General features: G+C 40.8%; 1 protein-coding gene across 9 annotated transcripts in view; it reads left to right on the forward strand.

The window, feature by feature from the left end:
• Positions 1 to 18,549, forward strand: part of mef2aa (myocyte enhancer factor 2aa) — a 57,070-nt gene that overhangs the window by 20,613 nt on the left and 17,908 nt on the right. For all 9 annotated transcript variants that reach the window (XM_051952214.1, XM_051952215.1, XM_022210032.2 and 6 more), the window contains one exon: positions 3,331 to 3,534. In XM_051952214.1, the coding sequence (XP_051808174.1) occupies positions 3,331 to 3,534 (204 nt within the window). The remainder of the gene's footprint in view (positions 1 to 3,330; positions 3,535 to 18,549) is intronic.

Below are 18,549 nucleotides of genomic sequence, written 5' to 3' on the forward strand. Positions count from 1 at the left end.
TTGTCATCTTGGCACCTCTGCCTGAGGACAGACATTGATAGACCCTTTGATTGACACATCAGCTCTGTGTGAATGTGTGTGTGGGGTTTTCATTGTAGCATATGTTGTTATATGCTACACAGTTTCCTGTGGCACGGTCCATCTAGTTGAGGATGAAAACGGTACGATTCATTTATCTCAGGACACACTGGGCAGTTTTACGCATAGATATAAGGTTGCATTTGACACACCCAGTTATCATATAACAACATTTCAGTTAACTTTGCATTGCATTTCACCAACCCAGCTGGCTCTTTCATTATGTTATATAAAAGAGATAACCATAAATAGTGAGCCAAATTTCTCTAGAGGTTGAATTTGCTTGTTGCTGTTTATGAGATTTTTTAAATATAATTTCCCTTGTGGTATAATTTTGTCATTTGCAGAAAATTAAATTTCCCATCAGTGACCACTTTAATGTAGGCAAATAGGGTGGATCCACAGTGTCTCTTAGGGAAAGAGAGGACACGTTTCTCTGCTGCAGGAAAACTTTTAAATTTTGACTGATGCAAGAAGGTGTACTTTTACAGAAATACTCATTAGGTGCCTTTTCAGACTGCAAACATGTAAAATCCATACCAAGTATTTAAAAATATGCATATAAGAACTAAATTACTGAGCACCATTACAGCTCTGTAAGTTGTGGTGGTGAGGAACTTGAAAAGAAATGCAGAAAGTGTAAACTCAGAGTGGAATTGTTACCTCATCTTGACATTGTGAGAGCTTCTTTAAAGGTCAGGGAGTTTTTCAGCCTTCCACAGTTCAGCTGATATGCTGGTGTAGTGACTGATCTGTTGGTTATTGTGTGAGCTGTTATAATGACCTTATCAAAAGCAGACAAAGTTGGCATCGCTCCAGTTCACTGGAAACATGGCCTCCCTTCTCTTTTGCCCTGACATTTGATTTTTCAGAGCAGCTGTAAGATGCACTGGTACAGTGTGTGGTAGAGCTTTACAATACGGAGGCTAATCCTGTCACTGTGAATTACATGAATTAGTCAGGGAGCTAGACTACATGTGTACCACATCTTACTATAGGAGCGGCTCAAATTTTTAAAACCACATTGAGTGTCTTTGTGGGTGTCTTTGACTTGGTGAACCATAGGAAAGCTTTGCCAGTGAACCTCCCACTTGACCTCAAGGATGTCTGTGGTTTTCCACTGTCGCACCAGTCACCCCAGACCAGATGGGGGTGGATAGAGGTTATATTTGTGAATGTTGGTCTTTGTGCTCCGAGGTTTTTTTGTTTCGCGACTTATCAAATTAAGCTAGAGTTCTTAGATATCAAAATAAAGGGAGAAAAATGGCACACAAAATTGGCACAAAATACCTAACTTTGTAAGTACAGAAGAGTATTATTGATGTCACCTTTAGTAGAGTGAGCAGAAGCTGGTTTTTGTCGAGGTGCTGTGTCTGTGGCTGGGGCAAAGACCAAGTCTCAGGGCGACTGCTGAGGTTGAAATGAAGCGGTGCCTGGGTCAGCAGCCCTGCACTCAGCACTCTGCCATGCATCCAGGTGGAACAAAGTCCTCGCTCAGCGTCTCATCCTGGGCTTCCTGCTGAAAGGTGACATCTCCATGGCTTAACCGCCACATTCATCTGCTAAAGAGCACACAATTTGTTAATCGTTTTCCCACATGACAGTCCCTGCTTTCCAGTTGGTTAGGTAAACAAACAAATATGTAGGTGAATAAGGGAGCTCTGGTGTTCAGTCAGGGGAGACTAGTGTCAAGTAGAAAGAACTACAAGTGGGCTAACTGGGTCGAAAGAAACCAAGTCACAAGCATATTCCCTCATCAAAGCTGTGGTCTGCCTTGAGAAAATCAGAATGAAATGCATAATGGCTTTTCTGTTCACCCACACTTCCTCAAAGGCTTTGTGTGACTACATTTTGTAAGAAAACATGTTATTCGATTCAGCTTCTCCTGTTTTTTAAACCTTGTCATTTCATGAAATGTCATGTAGAATTTGCCGTATGAGCTCAGCTAACATTGGTGCATTGAATATAAAATGACACGAGGACAGGCTCCTCTATGTCTAGAGCAGGAATAATGGCCCTGTGTAATTACCTGTAGTGTGAAAGATTTGAAATTCATTTATCACAGTTGGAGTGACCCCACTGCCTGAGTGGTTACACATACACTATGCAACACATAGGATTATACTGCATTATACCAGTTAAAATGAGGGTATAGCCGCAAGCTGTGACCAATTAAAGTTGAACAAAGCCAGCTCATCTGCTCAACTCCTCTCTTAGTAGGTCAGTGAAACTGATGGAGAATACAGACCCATACACTCCTCTGTAGCTCTAAGCACAGCTTTTACTCGCACGTTCGTAGACCACGTTGTATAATACATATTTGACATGCACTAATGCAGAACATAAATCTGATTTCAAAAATACAATTTTAAAGCTCATTTAAAAGAAAACAGCTATTGCACAACCAAGGGAGAAAACAGCCGTGTTTCGATACTCCCTCCACATGAATAATGTTTTTAGCTTGAGAAATGAGTGTAGCTTACTGTAAAGAGGTGGTGTAACATAATGACATATGTGAATGGGTCTGAGGCAACCACAGAGACAGAGCTGCAGAGACACAGGACAGAAAGTCACTTTGCAGAGAGGGTTGCGTTACCATTGGAGTGATGTATGACCTGAAGTCCCATCTGAGGGCTCATGTTACAAGGCTTATGCTGCACTACAGAGATAGCTTTCCGTATATGGAGTCAGGGGCTACAGTAATGTATGGACCCCTGTTGTTGCCAAAGCTCTGACTCAGCTCGCTGACTCGTGCCTCTAACCCTGACCTCTGGCCTGATAACTAGACATTTCAGACATGCACTATGTTATTGCAATCATTCTAAAGGAGGATTGATCTTGTTGTCTGTCACCTTGTGTACAGCAGCATTGTTGGTGTTGTTAAATTTCCTTTCGAGCACCGACTGAAGTGCAATTTTGAGGTACTTTGCTTAAATCCCATCTATTTTAGTGTACACTGTAGACCATTGATGACAGTTACAGTACATAGCATACTTAAAATGAACCCCACCTTGCAGGTATGCAGATATTTTCCTTGTAATGGTATTGCTAATTTGTCAAATTAAAAAGATGTGCATACTGATGATTGCACAATTTACATGGACTGCTGCTTGTCATTACAATACAAATGTTAAAATTTACATTTGCACTTGTTCAGATTGCATGAAGATGTGGAGATTTCTGTTTTGTTCACTTGACTATCATCATCATTTGAAATGGATGGTTTTTGTTTCTCTGTGTGTGTGTCCTCAGGTTACCTTCACAAAGAGGAAGTTTGGCTTGATGAAAAAGGCCTATGAGCTGAGCGTACTATGTGACTGTGAGATAGCCCTCATCATTTTCAACAGCTCTAACAAACTGTTCCAGTACGCCAGCACAGACATGGACAAAGTGTTGCTGAAATACACAGAGTACAACGAGCCCCACGAGAGCAGAACCAACTCTGACATTGTAGAGGTGAGTGAGCGCTGCTTTCTAGTTTTGTGATGGACAACCTCTTTCATACTGTGACTTTTTTACCTCACTGTAGTTTGTCTTCTTTATGGGGAGAAAACACGTGTTCAGATTTATGAGATTTAGACCTAATAAATAGTTTTACTCCTGGAATCAGAAAATGAAATATATTCATTCTGCAACAACAGTTTTGTAAATGCGCAGCAGTAACTTACCAGAGTGAGGAACAACAGTTTCCTTCTAGTCATCATTCAGATAGGGCACAGGAGGTCTGCACTCCCTGATAAGTTCAGCCTCTCTTGTGCCCATCAACTGACGTGGAAAACCTATCTCCACACATGCATGCATGCAGTTTCTGCAAACCACCATCACTGACCTTATTTCCCTATATATTGTAGCTGCAGGGCACAGTTCTGTGGCTACTCTTCAGTACACACCGTTAGCTTGGCCATAGCTACAGTATTTCTCAGTGAAAGTACAGTGTTTAGTACATTCCATACAGCGCTATAAAACTCAACAAGCACTTGGATTTCCTGGCAGCTCCTGCATGCCCAGCGACTAGCGGAAGAGTGAGCCACTTGTTATGCCAGCATACAAAATTGTCAGCCAGAAGTGTAAAAGCCAAAGTAAATGAGAATGATTAGGGATACATCCTGTTCCAAACATCTTGCATTGGCACATGTGTGGTTTCTCAGCTTATTCAAGATCTGCTTTAAGAGGCCGGTATCTTCATGCTGACGAAATGAAAGCGAACACAATATATGTTAATGCCTATTGATGGAATCATGACACTCATTATGAAGTTGCCCATTAATCTATATTGCTATTATTTTAAATACACTGAGATTATCATTTTCTGCAGTGAGACACTTTACATTAGGCCATGCAAACTCCTGCATCCTCTGTTTTTACTGCCACCTGCCCACTAAGATATACAGCATTTTATTACTGCTGCACAATTAAGAGACATCAAGAGTTTAAGATGGGTGAGACTGAATAAAAAATATCAAGAATCCGAGCTTCGAAAAGACTTTCACTTGGAGGAATTAGTGAAATTACATGCAGCATAAAGGAGTCAGCTGTGGCCCATTATCTTTTATTTATGCTGCTACTGCTTGTGAATTACCTGCTTGGCAGAGCTGCAGAAGAGTGTTCTGGCATCAAGTAGACTCATGCAGTCACTCCTCCATCAGGGGCCCTCAGAGCAGAGCAGGGGCTCACCTGCATAAAAAATACATGGACACATTCCTTACATAACAGTGACCACAAATTTGTTTTTGCTGTGACTCTGGAAGCTGTCTTTTTTAAACGAGCCTTTCTGCAAACACAACACCCTGCACTCAGAGTCACGGGGTTATTCACCGCCGTTCATTTGGGTCAGGCCTCAGGCTGTTATATCACATAACTTTGCGTTCTGCTGATGTATGTTAATGCGAACAGCATGGTGTAATTGGAATGTACATTGTGCATAATGTTGCACCAGTGGTCCCATGCTGATTTCCCATTTAGTACTGCTGGCTGCTCTCAAGGAAGCTGCCCTGCTGTACAAAAGGCGAGAACAAGCCACTGTTGTCCCAGCTCACTCGGCCAGCATCTTTGCAAATATGAACAAATCCCCCTCTGCCTGCTAGCTATGTGGTCAAGGTTCAGAAGTGAAGCAGAGCTGAAGTAACCAACCCGGTACACTTCACATCATCACCGCACAATCACACCATTCACTTAGCCACTGAGCTGCACATCGGAGATGGCTGATAATCTACAGAGTCTGTAATTCGTTTTTATTTTATGCAAAATCTTAATCTCAGCTGTTGTTTCTGACTACGTCTGTTGGTGAGAGGCTTCTCCGCAGCTGCACAGATCCTCATACACCACTTAAAGTAGCTGATGCATTTGTAGGGATGGTAGGAATTCACCCCTCCCCTCACGCATCGAGTGAAATGGGCCTCACATGAAGACACTTACACTGAACACTTATCTAAAATTTTAAATTGTGTTAAACAAATCTTTGCCATGCAAACAACCATGTGCCCATTTGTCCAGTTTGGAAGGCAATAAAAATCCTCTCCCACTTTTCATTGGTAAGCCCTTTTTCGTGTGAGAAACTAAATCAAAGGTCACATTCCTGCTCAGTAGTACCATCTGTAGATAAAGGCTGAGCTGTGCAGTGTGGGAGAACAGTCTCCATGTTTTCCACAGATGGATGCATGCCTTGGCCACAGTTTGATAACCCAGTGGAGGGCTATGGACTTTGTCTCAAACTTGGCTCGCAGTCCAAAGCAGAGCAGTAGGCCTGTGTGTGTGTGTGTGTGTGTGTGTGTGTGTGTGTGTGTGTGTGTGTGTGTGTGTGTGTGTGTGTGTGTGTGTGTGTGTGTGTGTGTGTGTGTGTGTGTGTGTGTGTGTGTGTGTGTGTGTGTGTGTGTGTGTGTGTGTGTGTGTGTGTGTGTGTATGAGTTTGTGTGTGTGTGTGTATGAGTTTGTGTGTGTGTGTGTGGATGAGTTTGTGCATGTCTGCATGTGTTAACCTTACCAACACACCAGGTGACAGGTGAGCTCTTGTACAAAAGCTCAGGTTTATCTATTCACCTGTGCATGTCCAACAAATGTTTCTTCTTAATGAAAAAAGATTCTTTTTAGACCCACATTTGCATGTTTCTGTATTTTTTTTTGTAAGACGTCAGAACATCTCGGCTCATATCTTCCACTGTGTGTGAGCTTTTTCCACATTGTCATCGACATACAGTCATTTCTCTTTGGAAATAAATGTGCTATTTAATATAGTTGTGAACTGAGCAGACCATTCATGACTGAAGGTTCTATGGTGCTGTTCCTGTTGTATTTCTTATTGAATTCTGTTTATACCACAAATGAAAATGCTGCTGTTTGTCATTAGATTAATCTAATAATATTTAGTCTTACTTCCCTGTCCGCCTGTGGAGCTAATGAGATTTTGCTCGTGCTCCGCTATAACCTCACACTGTTCCCCTGCACACAGAAAGATCCCTGTTTCTCAACTAGAAACCTTGAAATCAGATACTAACTTCACAGGCATCATTTGGCATCTATCTGTCCCCTCCTTGAGCAATTCAATACAAGTAAGGTACGGTATATAGTATAGATTAGTATTAATCTGATTTGCAGACCCACGGAACCAGCATTAAGACAACACTTCACCATAATCTTATAAAATCAAGGTTGTGAATGAGCTTTAAACCAATTTAGGAATGCAACCCTAGTCAAATATCAATGTAAGTAACTGAACTGTGCTACTGTATATGCAAAAAAAGACTTTTCCTTTTTGTGTCTTTCACCCTGATGATTTGTGCGAGTAAACGCCCAGAGATCATTCATAGGGAAATTCTGCTTATCTTTACTCAGAATAAAGAGGGGTGGCCATTGTTATAGTGACTCGGGGAAAAAACAGACGATTCCCTGGCTGGTTTATGAAGGAGCAGTCCCCGTCTCACAAGACCACCACAGTGAGAGGAAATGTGCATCACATTATCAGGTCATTTCTATTAGGCTTTATTTCATGATCACTATCAACTGTATTAATGAGATATGTAAAGGTTGACCATTACTGAATGTCAGGCTCAGTGTTTTCACCTGAATCAAGCCTTTTTTTTTCCTGCCATTTGTAGAGATTACAGTGACAAAAGCGATGTACACAATCATCACAACTAAAGGTTCAATTTGTCCCCACAATCTGCTTCTTATTTCGTTAAATGATGGCGACAATCAGTGCATTAAATGAAACGCTGTGCCTCAGAAGTGTATGTCAACTGACTCATAGCTCAACGAAAAATAAATGTTATCACCAGTTATGGTATGAATCCTTGGGAAAGCTTTGGACTGAATGGGCACCAGGAGTTTCAGACAGGGGATATTTATGTTCGTCAATCAAAGGCTGAGCAGTGATTAAGGCTCATTTCTATCTTAATGAATGCAAATTGGCACATCTGCTATGGTGGTCTAGCTGTCCAGACTCTTCAATTAGCATGATTGATCAATTATCCTCCTGCTGGTGGCTCATTGGAAATGGAGGCTGGGGAATGGGCCGGGGGGGTGGTTAGGAAGAGAGATGAAAGGAAAAAATAAGCAGAAAACTGTCCAAAACCTGTGCTCAATGAGTCAGATTGCTTTTTTTACTATTATTTCATAAGACCAGAAGAATGGTAGGATTTCATTTTACTCAAAGACGGCACACATTTCTTAAGAAATGACAGTGATAAGTATAATCCAAAAAGCACAAATATGACTATTGAACAACTTTTTACTTTTCTGACAAAAATAAGCATTTCCAGTTTGGCACCTGAAAGAGCTGATCAGAGAGATCGCATCCGTTGCTCAGATTACAAGTGAAAAGTTTTTGATGTTACTTAAACAAAAGTCAGTGGTTAATATTTCCGACAGGCTGTGGCTCCGGCTTACTTTATTTGTCTTGTGTATTGGCATTCCTGTCATCTTTACGTGAACGAAAACGTAGTTTGCATTTAAATTTTTTTTCTCACCCTTCATCAGAAGAATATCTGATCAAATTTGTTTTATTTGTGAGAGAAAAGTGCTTTAGCCTGGCAAATATTTAATAGATCAGTACTCAGTCAACTCTGAAGTCTGTCTAGGATATTGTGGTGTGCAGCTTATTTGTGTTGGTTTTAACAGTATGCACAAATCCTTGAATATCAAAGCACGCTGGTTAAACCACTCCAAGTACCAGAGGCAGATTATCCTCAGTGTGTGTTTATAATTGTACCATACATTACTATTAGTTTCAGACAGTTTACAGGTTAGCTTGCCAATTATAATACATGTACGTTACTGCTGAGAATGCATGTAATGTCACATGATGTTCTTTAGTAATTCAATAGATACCGTGATGTCATATTCTTTACAAATTATCTTTCAAACGTTTTTGTATTGCTGTGTACATTAATAAAATAAATGCAATTTAAAAACTTCATTATGCTTTGGAAAATGGCTTAAAGTAATGCATGATATATAATGCACTCCAGAAATATGTCAAAAGCAGAGTTAATTCAGACATTAAAATTTGAACACACCAGTGAGACTGTAAGTAAAGATTAGCTTTTATTTAAATGCTATTTTTATGCAAATACAATTTAATCATATATTTGTAGTCTTAAATATCTTAAAGTTATACAAACAAATTCAATTTCAGCCCTGTTTTAGGTCCTTTTACTTCCATAATGTAGGAGTTGTGAATGGCTGCCTAGTTAGGAAAACAGATAAACTAGTTTCAGAAAAGTTACAGTAATTGAACTGTGTAATGTATTACACTTAAAGAGTAGTCATTACTTTAGATACTTAGCTACTTGGACAAATTATTGCTAAATCTTAGTTCTGTGATTTGTTGGTATGCAGTCTTTTGCAGGCTTCTAATTCAAATACATAGAGTTTTGCATCCAAAATGTAGCATTAGTTTAAAATAAAATTGATGTTTTTTTCCCCCTAAAAGGTAGTGTTTGCGCTAACTGTTATTAACTGTTGTGTGGCTTGAAGTGAGTACATGTCCATACATTAACCCTCTGAACCCTAAGTAGTATCTGGGTTTTTTGTTTGTTTATTTGCTTCTGGCACATTTTTGTTCACTGGGAGGTCATTTTTTGTGCAATCTCTGCAGAAACAGCACAGCCATGGCTAGAATAAGAGGAAATTCAAATGACTTTTTTTTCCAAACCGTATAACAAAATTATAATGCCATAGATCATAAAAAAAAATTGAATTTCTATGATTATGTATTTCCGAGGTTGTCTTTTTAAGACAATATGCCTTTCAAACCCTCTTGGTGTTTAGTGACTTAATATTTGTTGGACAAATACAAGAATTCATTAGTTACCATTATAGAGACTACTATGTAGTTAGTCCCATTAGAGAAATCATAATGAAGTTTCAGACATTTCTAAAAAATTTTTTGCACGTTTCATGTCTGCAGACACTAATCTTTTTTGTTTTTTATCTCTGCTGCTTTCATGCCCTTCTAATCTAATTTTCTATATTTGTGTGTTTGTTCTGAAGAAACTGACGTTGTTGCCAGAAGCAACATTACTTCCTGTCCAAATGCGTATTTTTCTCTGGAAAGACCAAACTCACTACGTGATCAATTGAAGGAGCATTTGACTGTTTATGTCAATGGGCAAAATTAAACAAATCTGTTTGTCATTATGTTAAGTGAATTACCATAAAAGTATGCTTGTGAACTTTAAAAAGTTCATCTGAGTTTAGGTTTTCTCTTCCTTCTTTCTTTGACTTTTGACCTGTAGTTGTAAATCAACTGCTCTGCTCAGGTCTCCACTGTGTCCCCGGCTCTTTGTATTATCTTCAATAATCAGTGAACATAGAAGAACAAACAGCAAATGCTCGAATCCGTAAGTATTAATAAAATATAAAATTTTTATCTGTTTCACAAAATGCCAAATAAGGTGATTACATTGACACATTATTCAGCACATCTTATCTTTTTCTTCAAATTTTTTGATCAAGTTATCCAGCCAACTCGATTTTTATTAGTTTCTGTTGGTGGTTTGTGTCTTCAGAGATTCTGCTGGTGTTGATCACTGTTATATTTCTTCTTTTTCCTCAAAAACAAGGAAGTTGCCATTTTTAAAAATTTAAAATAGCAAGTATATTAGCATAGATTACAGCATGCTTTCGTGATGTGTGTCTGGATGATATGTGTATTATTTCATTGTCTGTCATTTTCTGGTGTGTTTACAGTATCCCAGAACAGCAGTACAAAGGGGCTAAATTCAACAAAACAATTTGCAGATTCCATTTATTATTTATATGACGTCAAAGTGAAAAGCTTTGATTTATGTGGAATTTTTGTTTTGACTGAAAAGAGGCAAAACAAGCAAAGGCTTGTGCATTCTCCATTGTGGATGGTATTGAAATGAGCTTTTTGAATAGAACGGTTAAATTATTTGATTGTCAGGTCTCTGTAAAGCTTCATATCCACCTCCAGCTCCCCATCAGTATCTTTCTACCTCAGTCTTTCTCGCCGACTGCGCCATCGTCATCCTTTTTGGAGTGTCGCCACGGAGCTCGCAGCAGCAATGATGAGATATCCCTTTTAAGCTAAATCAAATGCCATTGCTGTTGACATAGATTTATTGGGTTGATGTTGATTTTCCAGGGCTTTTCAATATATGTGAAATTTTCAGCCAGCCCATTTTTATTATTACAGAAAAATATGTGCACTTTTGGGCTCCTATGATTTATTGGAGGGATATTAAAATTATTTTTTTATACTTTTAATAACTGTGGGTCACATACAGTACCCGAGATTACCCTAAATAAGATATTTATATGTTGTGGACCTTTTGTTTTTAATTAATGGATATTCACAGTAAGAATTCAGTGTTCCTGTGTCGTTTCAGTGTTATTTGTATGTTGCTACATACATCTGAAACCTGTCAGTCAATCTGTTGTCTCTAGAGAGGATGATAATGTAGCAGCATAGACAGCCATTAATTGGTGTTTTTGAAATCGTGTGACTGCCTCTTCATTTGACGCACGTGTAAACACAACATGTTGTGAACAGGAGGTCCTTCCTTTTTCCTGTGAGCAAAGAGCGCAATGTTTTGTGTACCTGAGAGCGGCGACTTAACCTTTGGGTCAGTGTTTCAGGCCGGGTCAGCTCTACTGTTAACTTGCGCCGCTTGTCAAAATAAACACACACACTGACTGTTCATACACCACCGGCATCTATTTTCAGACTAGTGCAGTAGGACAAGATAAAAATAAATAAGAACTCACAAACGTTAGAGTAAAACCAGAGAGAAGAGTTATCTTTGACCACTGGAATACCTCTGGGTATGTTACATGGTGTAGTTTGTATAGCCTCCGTCAGTCTTACGTGTACAGTACAGAAATACTAAATGTGATACAGGGTTGTATAAATGCTCCTTTATTTAATTCGTCATTCACTCAGCTGGGCATATGGCCTCACATCTTCGCATTGATATCTCATGAAGTTTTCTGCAAATTCTTCTCTTGCCACAGCGAACAGTATTAATGGTTCTGTTGCGAGCAACATGCTGGGTTTCAAAGTGCCCTTTTTTATAGGACAAGGACTCCTTTTCCTCTGGGTTTTTAGTGAAAAAAGGTCACCAGTCTTCTTTTGTAGTTTTCTGAGTGTAATGAAAGAGTTGTGGTAATGTTCACATGATTGTATTGCGATAGAATAATTTCCTTTGCCATGGAACGGATTCTGAACTCAGTAATAGTTACCTGATGGCAAAATAATAGCTTTTAATTAATAAAGTGTGAAAATGTAGTTTGATTATTGGATTAAACTGGCCATAACTAGTATCCAAGCTCTTAATGTGGGATTTAGTCCTCGAGGGTTACATAAGGAGTTTCTTTTGAATTACTGAATGGCTTAACTCCATTATCAACTTCTGGTTTTCTGTGTGTTTCAAACCCATCATGTAGCACATCTCATTGTTTTATTATGTCTCTGCTAAGTGTGTGTGTGTGTGTGTGTGTGAAGCTTGTTACCAGGTTACTGCTAAGAGATTTTTGCTTTTGGCACATGTCGTGCTTCATTGACGTCAGAGCTTTTTTCCACCCTCTCAACTACGTTGCATATGTCTCATTTCAAACTGAGGGTCTCTTAGAGAGCCTATAATGAAAAAGACACGACAACAAAGACCACAGACCATGATACCTTCCTCCTATCACTAGTTTTCAGTGACACTAATGAGCTAATACCCACTGGTTTAAAATTAGATGAGCTCAGTCTCAAAATCGGGAACTAAGAGCACTTCAGTTTATTCATCATGGAGATATATAAACTAATAATGGATGTTTTAGTTGTGTTTTAGGCTGAATACCTAATTGTGCTGTTACATGAAGACTGTTTCTGTTTTATATTCCTCTTCAAAACCTTTTTTTGAGAAATGTTTGTGAGATATCAAACTTCAGGAGTGTACTTCAACAGTAGTATGTTAGAAAAACTACTAAGAAACAAAGTAAAGAATATAACGTTTGAACTGATTTGTACAGACAGTTTTTACTCTCTATCAAACATTAAAGCAAGTTACCATTGCTTAACCTTTCTGTAAATATGCTTGTTTCTTTTAAAATGACTGCAGTTCGTCAGTCAGGCAAACTTTAAACTCATGAAATCACTTTTGATTTGTGTGTCACCAGATATATGTTGTGTACATGCAGACTATTCAGTCATTTCAAGAAAAAGTTTTTTTTTTTCTCTTTTTTTGCATTATCTTGTTGACTAATTGCTCTTGTAAAACTAGTGCCAACAGGATTTGACTGTGCAGAACCAACATGTTGCTTGCCATGTAAACATGCAGGATGGGTCTCAAACTGGGCTCCAACCACATACCTGCCATTAACCGGTACATGAAATAGGTCATACATCACACTGGCCTAATTTGGTTTGATCTAGTTGCATAGTACCAGTAGTACTAGTTATGCTAAAAAATTATTAGAACCACAAGCCATGAGTCCACCCTCCATGTTTGTCAGTGACCTTGCTGCACGGCCGAAATGAGGCTCCAGTTCGTGCACAACGGCTTCTGTGAGTTAGATCGTGCAACAATCAGCTTGCCCTTGTGCCCCCCTCCTCCCACTGTGCTCGCTGTGCGGCCAACCCCTCCTGCCCAGGGGCGAGGACAGAGCAAAGCCTGCTGGGATGTGTGGCGGTGGTGGTGGTGGGGGAGAGCGGTTAGGGGTTAGCTGGCACCGTGCCACCTTCCCCCGGCTGCCTGGCCTGACTGGGGGCAAAGAGGGAGGCTGCTGTGTCTCAGATTGATGAGGACAGGTCTGTGGTCTGGGTATAGAATGTTGCAGAACAGACGTCCTGCTGGCACATCCTGCCCTATCTGCCGCACGCCCCCCAGCCCTCCGTATTCGCCTTATCGGAACTCCTAATTGTCCTTATGAATATTTTAGAGGCGAGCAGGAATGGGAGTTCAGGGTAGGGGGTATGGTTTCAATGGCCCCGACAGCTAATGATCCACTCAATGACCAGAGAGAAAGGAAGACGGAAAGACAGAGAGCGAAATGGTTAGAAGGATTTCCAATAATCTGTATGTTAATGCTTTATCAGTTTTTAATGGGTGCCACCTTTTCTTTACGTGAAGTGGGAACAGAGTGTGTGTCCCCATTCTTTTTAATCTGTAGATAATGATGACATTGGTTTGCCTTTATCCTCAATTTGTAGTTTAATTCCCTCTTGTCTGTACTGAAAATAAGCAGTCCTCTGATTGAGACTGTTCTGTCTGACTGTGGCAGCTAATAGCTTTGTCATATCAGTCATTCACCAGTCTCAGAGCAGAAAGCTCTGAAGGGACCGCTCACTGCACAGCAATTACTCCTTATTCAGTAAAATCAATGGGCTATATTAAATTGAGAATCTAGTCATCCTAATGCAGGTAATCATTTGCAGTATACATTTTAAAATATGACGAGTTTCTGATACACATCTGTCACTGCCACTTTGGATTCATGGCCCACTGACTTTAGGTCCTATTCATTGGGGTCTTTCATTGTCACTGTAGTGTCAGGTGGGATTGAATCTCATCATGTATATTGTTTTACCAACAGCTGCAGGAGAACAATATCAAAATGTAACGCAGACAGTTAAGTCGAGAGCTCGCCCACCCCCCTCCTGCTGCTCCAGCTTCCTGCCCACTGAGTAACTAGACAATGGAGTGTGCTGAAGGAAGGACATGAATCCAGCCTCATATCCTGATATCAGTCCACTCTGTAATGTGTAATGGTCATGAGATTAAACAAGATATGTCTGGGAATTACAGAGGTGTCCTCATCTAACAGCCCCCACACTCCCAACTCACAGTATGTGGTGGAAAACAAAAAGAAAGACTCCCACAATACAGTAACGTAGTGCTGGACAGTGGCATACAGTTCCTAAAGACCAAACCTAAAGAGGCTTTTATTCCCCTGAAGTGAGGACTACAGCACCACAGGGGAAAGGGAACATGATGGTAGTGAAAGTCTCTTAAGGTGTTATATAAGAGCAGAAATATTCCTCAGCAGATAAAAGCCTTCCTATCAGCCACCTCCCCATGCTGATTTCCTTGTGCGTTCACACTCAAAGAATCCCTTTGATAAGCACATTAGATGGAACGGCCCGGACACAATGGTGATGTCATGAGGATTAGCACGGTACCTTGCTTAGTGCAGCGGCGGGCACAAGGGCTAATTCACAGCACTGCAGGGCGAGAGGGGCAGGGAACCTGGCTGAAATGAGGTGAGGGAAGGCCGCTGCACAACAAACCAGTTAAAATATAGCCAGTGTGTACTTTAAGGGAGGCTGGAACAGGCGCTACGTGGATTAAACATTCATGACGTGCTCCAGTTTATTACACTACAAGCTGTCTTTGCCATGGAGGGGCCTGTATCAGCGCTGTGGTGCACCAGTCACAGGTTTGATGGTGCTCTGCTCGTAGTGGAAGCTACTTTAAGTATAGCTTTTGCTATGATTCAGGCACAAAGGAAAAGAATACAGAAGCAGCCTCTTCATGCCCTCCTTTCAGCCGTCCCTCTCCCCCTGCCTCACAATTTTGAAGTTCAGCTTTTATACCTAAGCACTATCTTCCTCCTTTCACCCTGCCTTTTATTCATGTACAGTAGCGTACAGTACATGAATAAGTTAAATGCAGGAGAAAACTCTATTGACACAGGAGAGGGAGAACATCAGAATGAAATGGTTTTCCAAGACTCACAGCAGCGGAGTAAATTGCGTGTGCCCATTTCACTGAAAGTACTTCTCAAGAAACAGGTGATGTAGGTGGCTTATGCAATGGTTGCAGTTTTATTTTTAACCCGTGGATTGTGAATATAGTGCTTAAAAGTAAAGCAAAGGTCCAAATTGAGCACAATGATGTAAAATGACAACATCTGATGACGCACAAAAACGTTTCAGTATTTATTTAAGTGCTTAACTACGAGGGCATCTCACTGTGCAGAATTACAAAAAAGAATATATCTCATGAAATTTTAGTAGAATGCAAGATTACCTTCCAGTGCTCTATAGCCTCCTGTACTGAACGCATACTGCAAACCTGAAGAGGCAATTATTGTGCTGAATGTTTCCCATGGTAACAACTAGGTTAATAGTCAGGGCTCAGATGGAGATGGCAGATAGATGTATTCTTCGGTTCAAGGAAGCTTCAAGGCCTCCTGCAATGGAAAATACTTTTTGAAGAGAAGTTCAGGTATCACATAAGCAAGATGACGGACACACACAGATGAACACACAAACAATAGTGCGCAGTGGGGTTGTCGTCAGCCACTCAGAGTCTCTTTTTTGATTTGAAGAGCCAAATTTCTATCAATACAGGTTTGGACTGCTGTGAGAAAATAGCAGCTGGCCTTGGTCCCACTCATCTTTGTGAGCCTCTGAGGGCCCTGTGAATAGATTACACAAGTTCCCTTGTCTATACTCTTTGTGACTCTCTCCCGCAACAAACAACCCATGTCTTTCATGAGACATGCTAGTGAAAATCCCAGCCTTTGCTGTATTCACTCCCAGCCAACTATACTTGCCTAAGTACAAAACCCACAGTTTGATTCGACATTTGAGAGGCATTTTAAAGCTGCTTTTATCAAAGTATTTGCAATGGGGAAAAACGCAAACTGCCTTTTTCCTGATTGTGCAGTTAATTTTCCTTGTTCCAGTTCAGAACACTGTAGCGTCTGGAACAGTGTGGAGCAGTGACATGTAGGAACAAAGCTGATCTGGGGCTGGGTGGCCTTCAGGGCTACATGCGGTCCCTGCAATGGCCATGTCTCTGTGGGGCTGCCTCTGATTGGCCAGCATGGGGAGCCGGGTCTTGACAGGTGTTTGAAAGAGGGGCACCTGTTTGGCCATGTGCTGATTTAGTGATCCATTTACTGAGAGCTGTGGGCAGCGTCTGTAGGGCACCCAAAACATGCCAAGTCATTTTCAAAAAAGAATTACAGTCATGCTTTCCCTTTCTTTAGTAGTATATTCATTAGAACACTACAGAGATGATTAACTCTTGCACACCACATGTTGTGCGTGCACAGCACACTCATTGCATATTTTTTGAAGATGATATGCATTGGAATGACTAAAGTCGTGTATCACAGAGCGTGTCTGCCCTTGACTGCTGCTATCTGGTTCCTGCTCACCCACTGTGCTGCTGCAACCCCTCCCTAAATGGCTCAGGCCAGTGGGTGTGGTGTCCTGAAGGCTGGCCAAGCTTGTTGTGAAAGTAAAGCCGCCCTGCCCATCTTGCACAGCCGTGCCCGACCAGTCCAACCAAGATATTCCCGTAATGAGCAGGTTGGGATTTAAATTTGCAGGTTGAGATCAGATCTTTGGCTCACTGGTGGAGAAAGTGCATAGTTTAACCCCAGTAAACACAGGCCTTTCAGGACCCTAACTAAAGAGGGTTCGTTCAGTAAACAGGAAATGAACCAGCAAGGCGTTTTCTTAGAATGAGAAGAATGCCTCCGCTCTGTACCACACCAAACAGTAATGCATCTGTGGTACAGTGCTGGTCATTCATTATCCAGACGACTTTTCTCTCTTGCTTTCCTCTGGGCATTGTAGACACTTACGTTTGAAGAGATGTGTGTTCTTTTCTGTACTTCCTTATTTCTATCTCAGCTGTGCTCACAGTCACAGTTCTGCCTGTACATTGCAGATTACCATTGTTTCTGCGGCTCAAGATGTACATGCCTCAAAAAAACGTGTCCTTGTGAATACATATGGATGGAATGAGCAGTTAGGACTTTAGCGTCATCTGGTTTTAATGAGCAATGGCAATATGCAGGGAGTTTCATAAAACCATGGTACAGCCATGGTTTTAGGAAATGTGACTTACACTGAGGTTGTGGTGAGCAGCGCAGGGTTAGCCACATTGTCTGCACAGACCTAAACGTACTGTCACGTCGCTGTCAGAGGATGTAGCAGCTGTAGAAATACCCCTGCTCCCCCGCCACACACACACACGACTTACAGACATTGCACATATGCACCACAGACTCCTACTCGTATAGTTTCTGTTTCTCTCTTTTTTTCTCTCTTTCACTCACAAACACACATACACAGACACACTCATTTTCCACTTTGCCGAGTGATGAAGACTAGAAACAGAGAGCAAGGTCTCATTAGTGTGTGTAGGTTCCTCTCCTCTGGCTCACACTTTGACCCCTTCATCCACAGGAGTCAGTGACCTTCCTGTAGACATGAGTCCTCCGAGGCAGCCCACAGACAGGGCAGGGTGCTGCTGTGGACCTGCAGCAGCCCGATAGAGGAGTCTTGAGAGCCACACATAAATCATATTTTGATGTACACTGCCTCGATATCACAAGCTGTCACATGCTGTCAGCAGGACTTGTTAACACCGCGATTCAGAGCTGTAATGAGGAGCAGAGAACAGCCTGTATGAAAGTGAGCAAAAGAGCACAGTGTTGAATGTATTTGTTTAGCTATATGACACTTTTTTTCCCCCTAAAGTTAAAATAGGCCTTTTATAACCGCACAATACACCACCCAATGTACTTATGAGCTCTTTGCTTTTATAATAATTGCTCAATTTCATGCTCAAATAAACATATTCAACCACATTTGATAATCCATTTTATTCCCCACATGCATTAACTTTGATAAGATCCCCAAAGTGACAACCATACTGAATTGCAGACCGGATGTGCTTTGTGTTGGATTGTCTTATGTAGGGTTTTCTTCCAAATGGTGGCTTATGACAACTGAAATATTATAAAAAATACAAACACACAAAGTGAGGGAAGAACAGACAGGGATGGAAGCAAATGGGTGGTCAAAAAAGGAGAAGCAAGGACGAAAGGGAAAGGGAACAATATTTAGTTTTACAACAGTTCTGAAGAGGGAGAGGATATGGTGTGACTTTTCAGTCTTTTCTTGTGTTGAACTACAGTTTATTCCAGAATTGTTTAGGCAGTTGCAACAAAGGAAAAAAAAAGAAGGATAAACATTCAGCAGATGGTGATATTTTTATGTGA

Source organism: Acanthochromis polyacanthus, chromosome 8, assembly GCF_021347895.1.
Source record: "Acanthochromis polyacanthus isolate Apoly-LR-REF ecotype Palm Island chromosome 8, KAUST_Apoly_ChrSc, whole genome shotgun sequence".
Lineage (NCBI taxonomy): Eukaryota > Metazoa > Chordata > Actinopteri > Pomacentridae > Acanthochromis > Acanthochromis polyacanthus.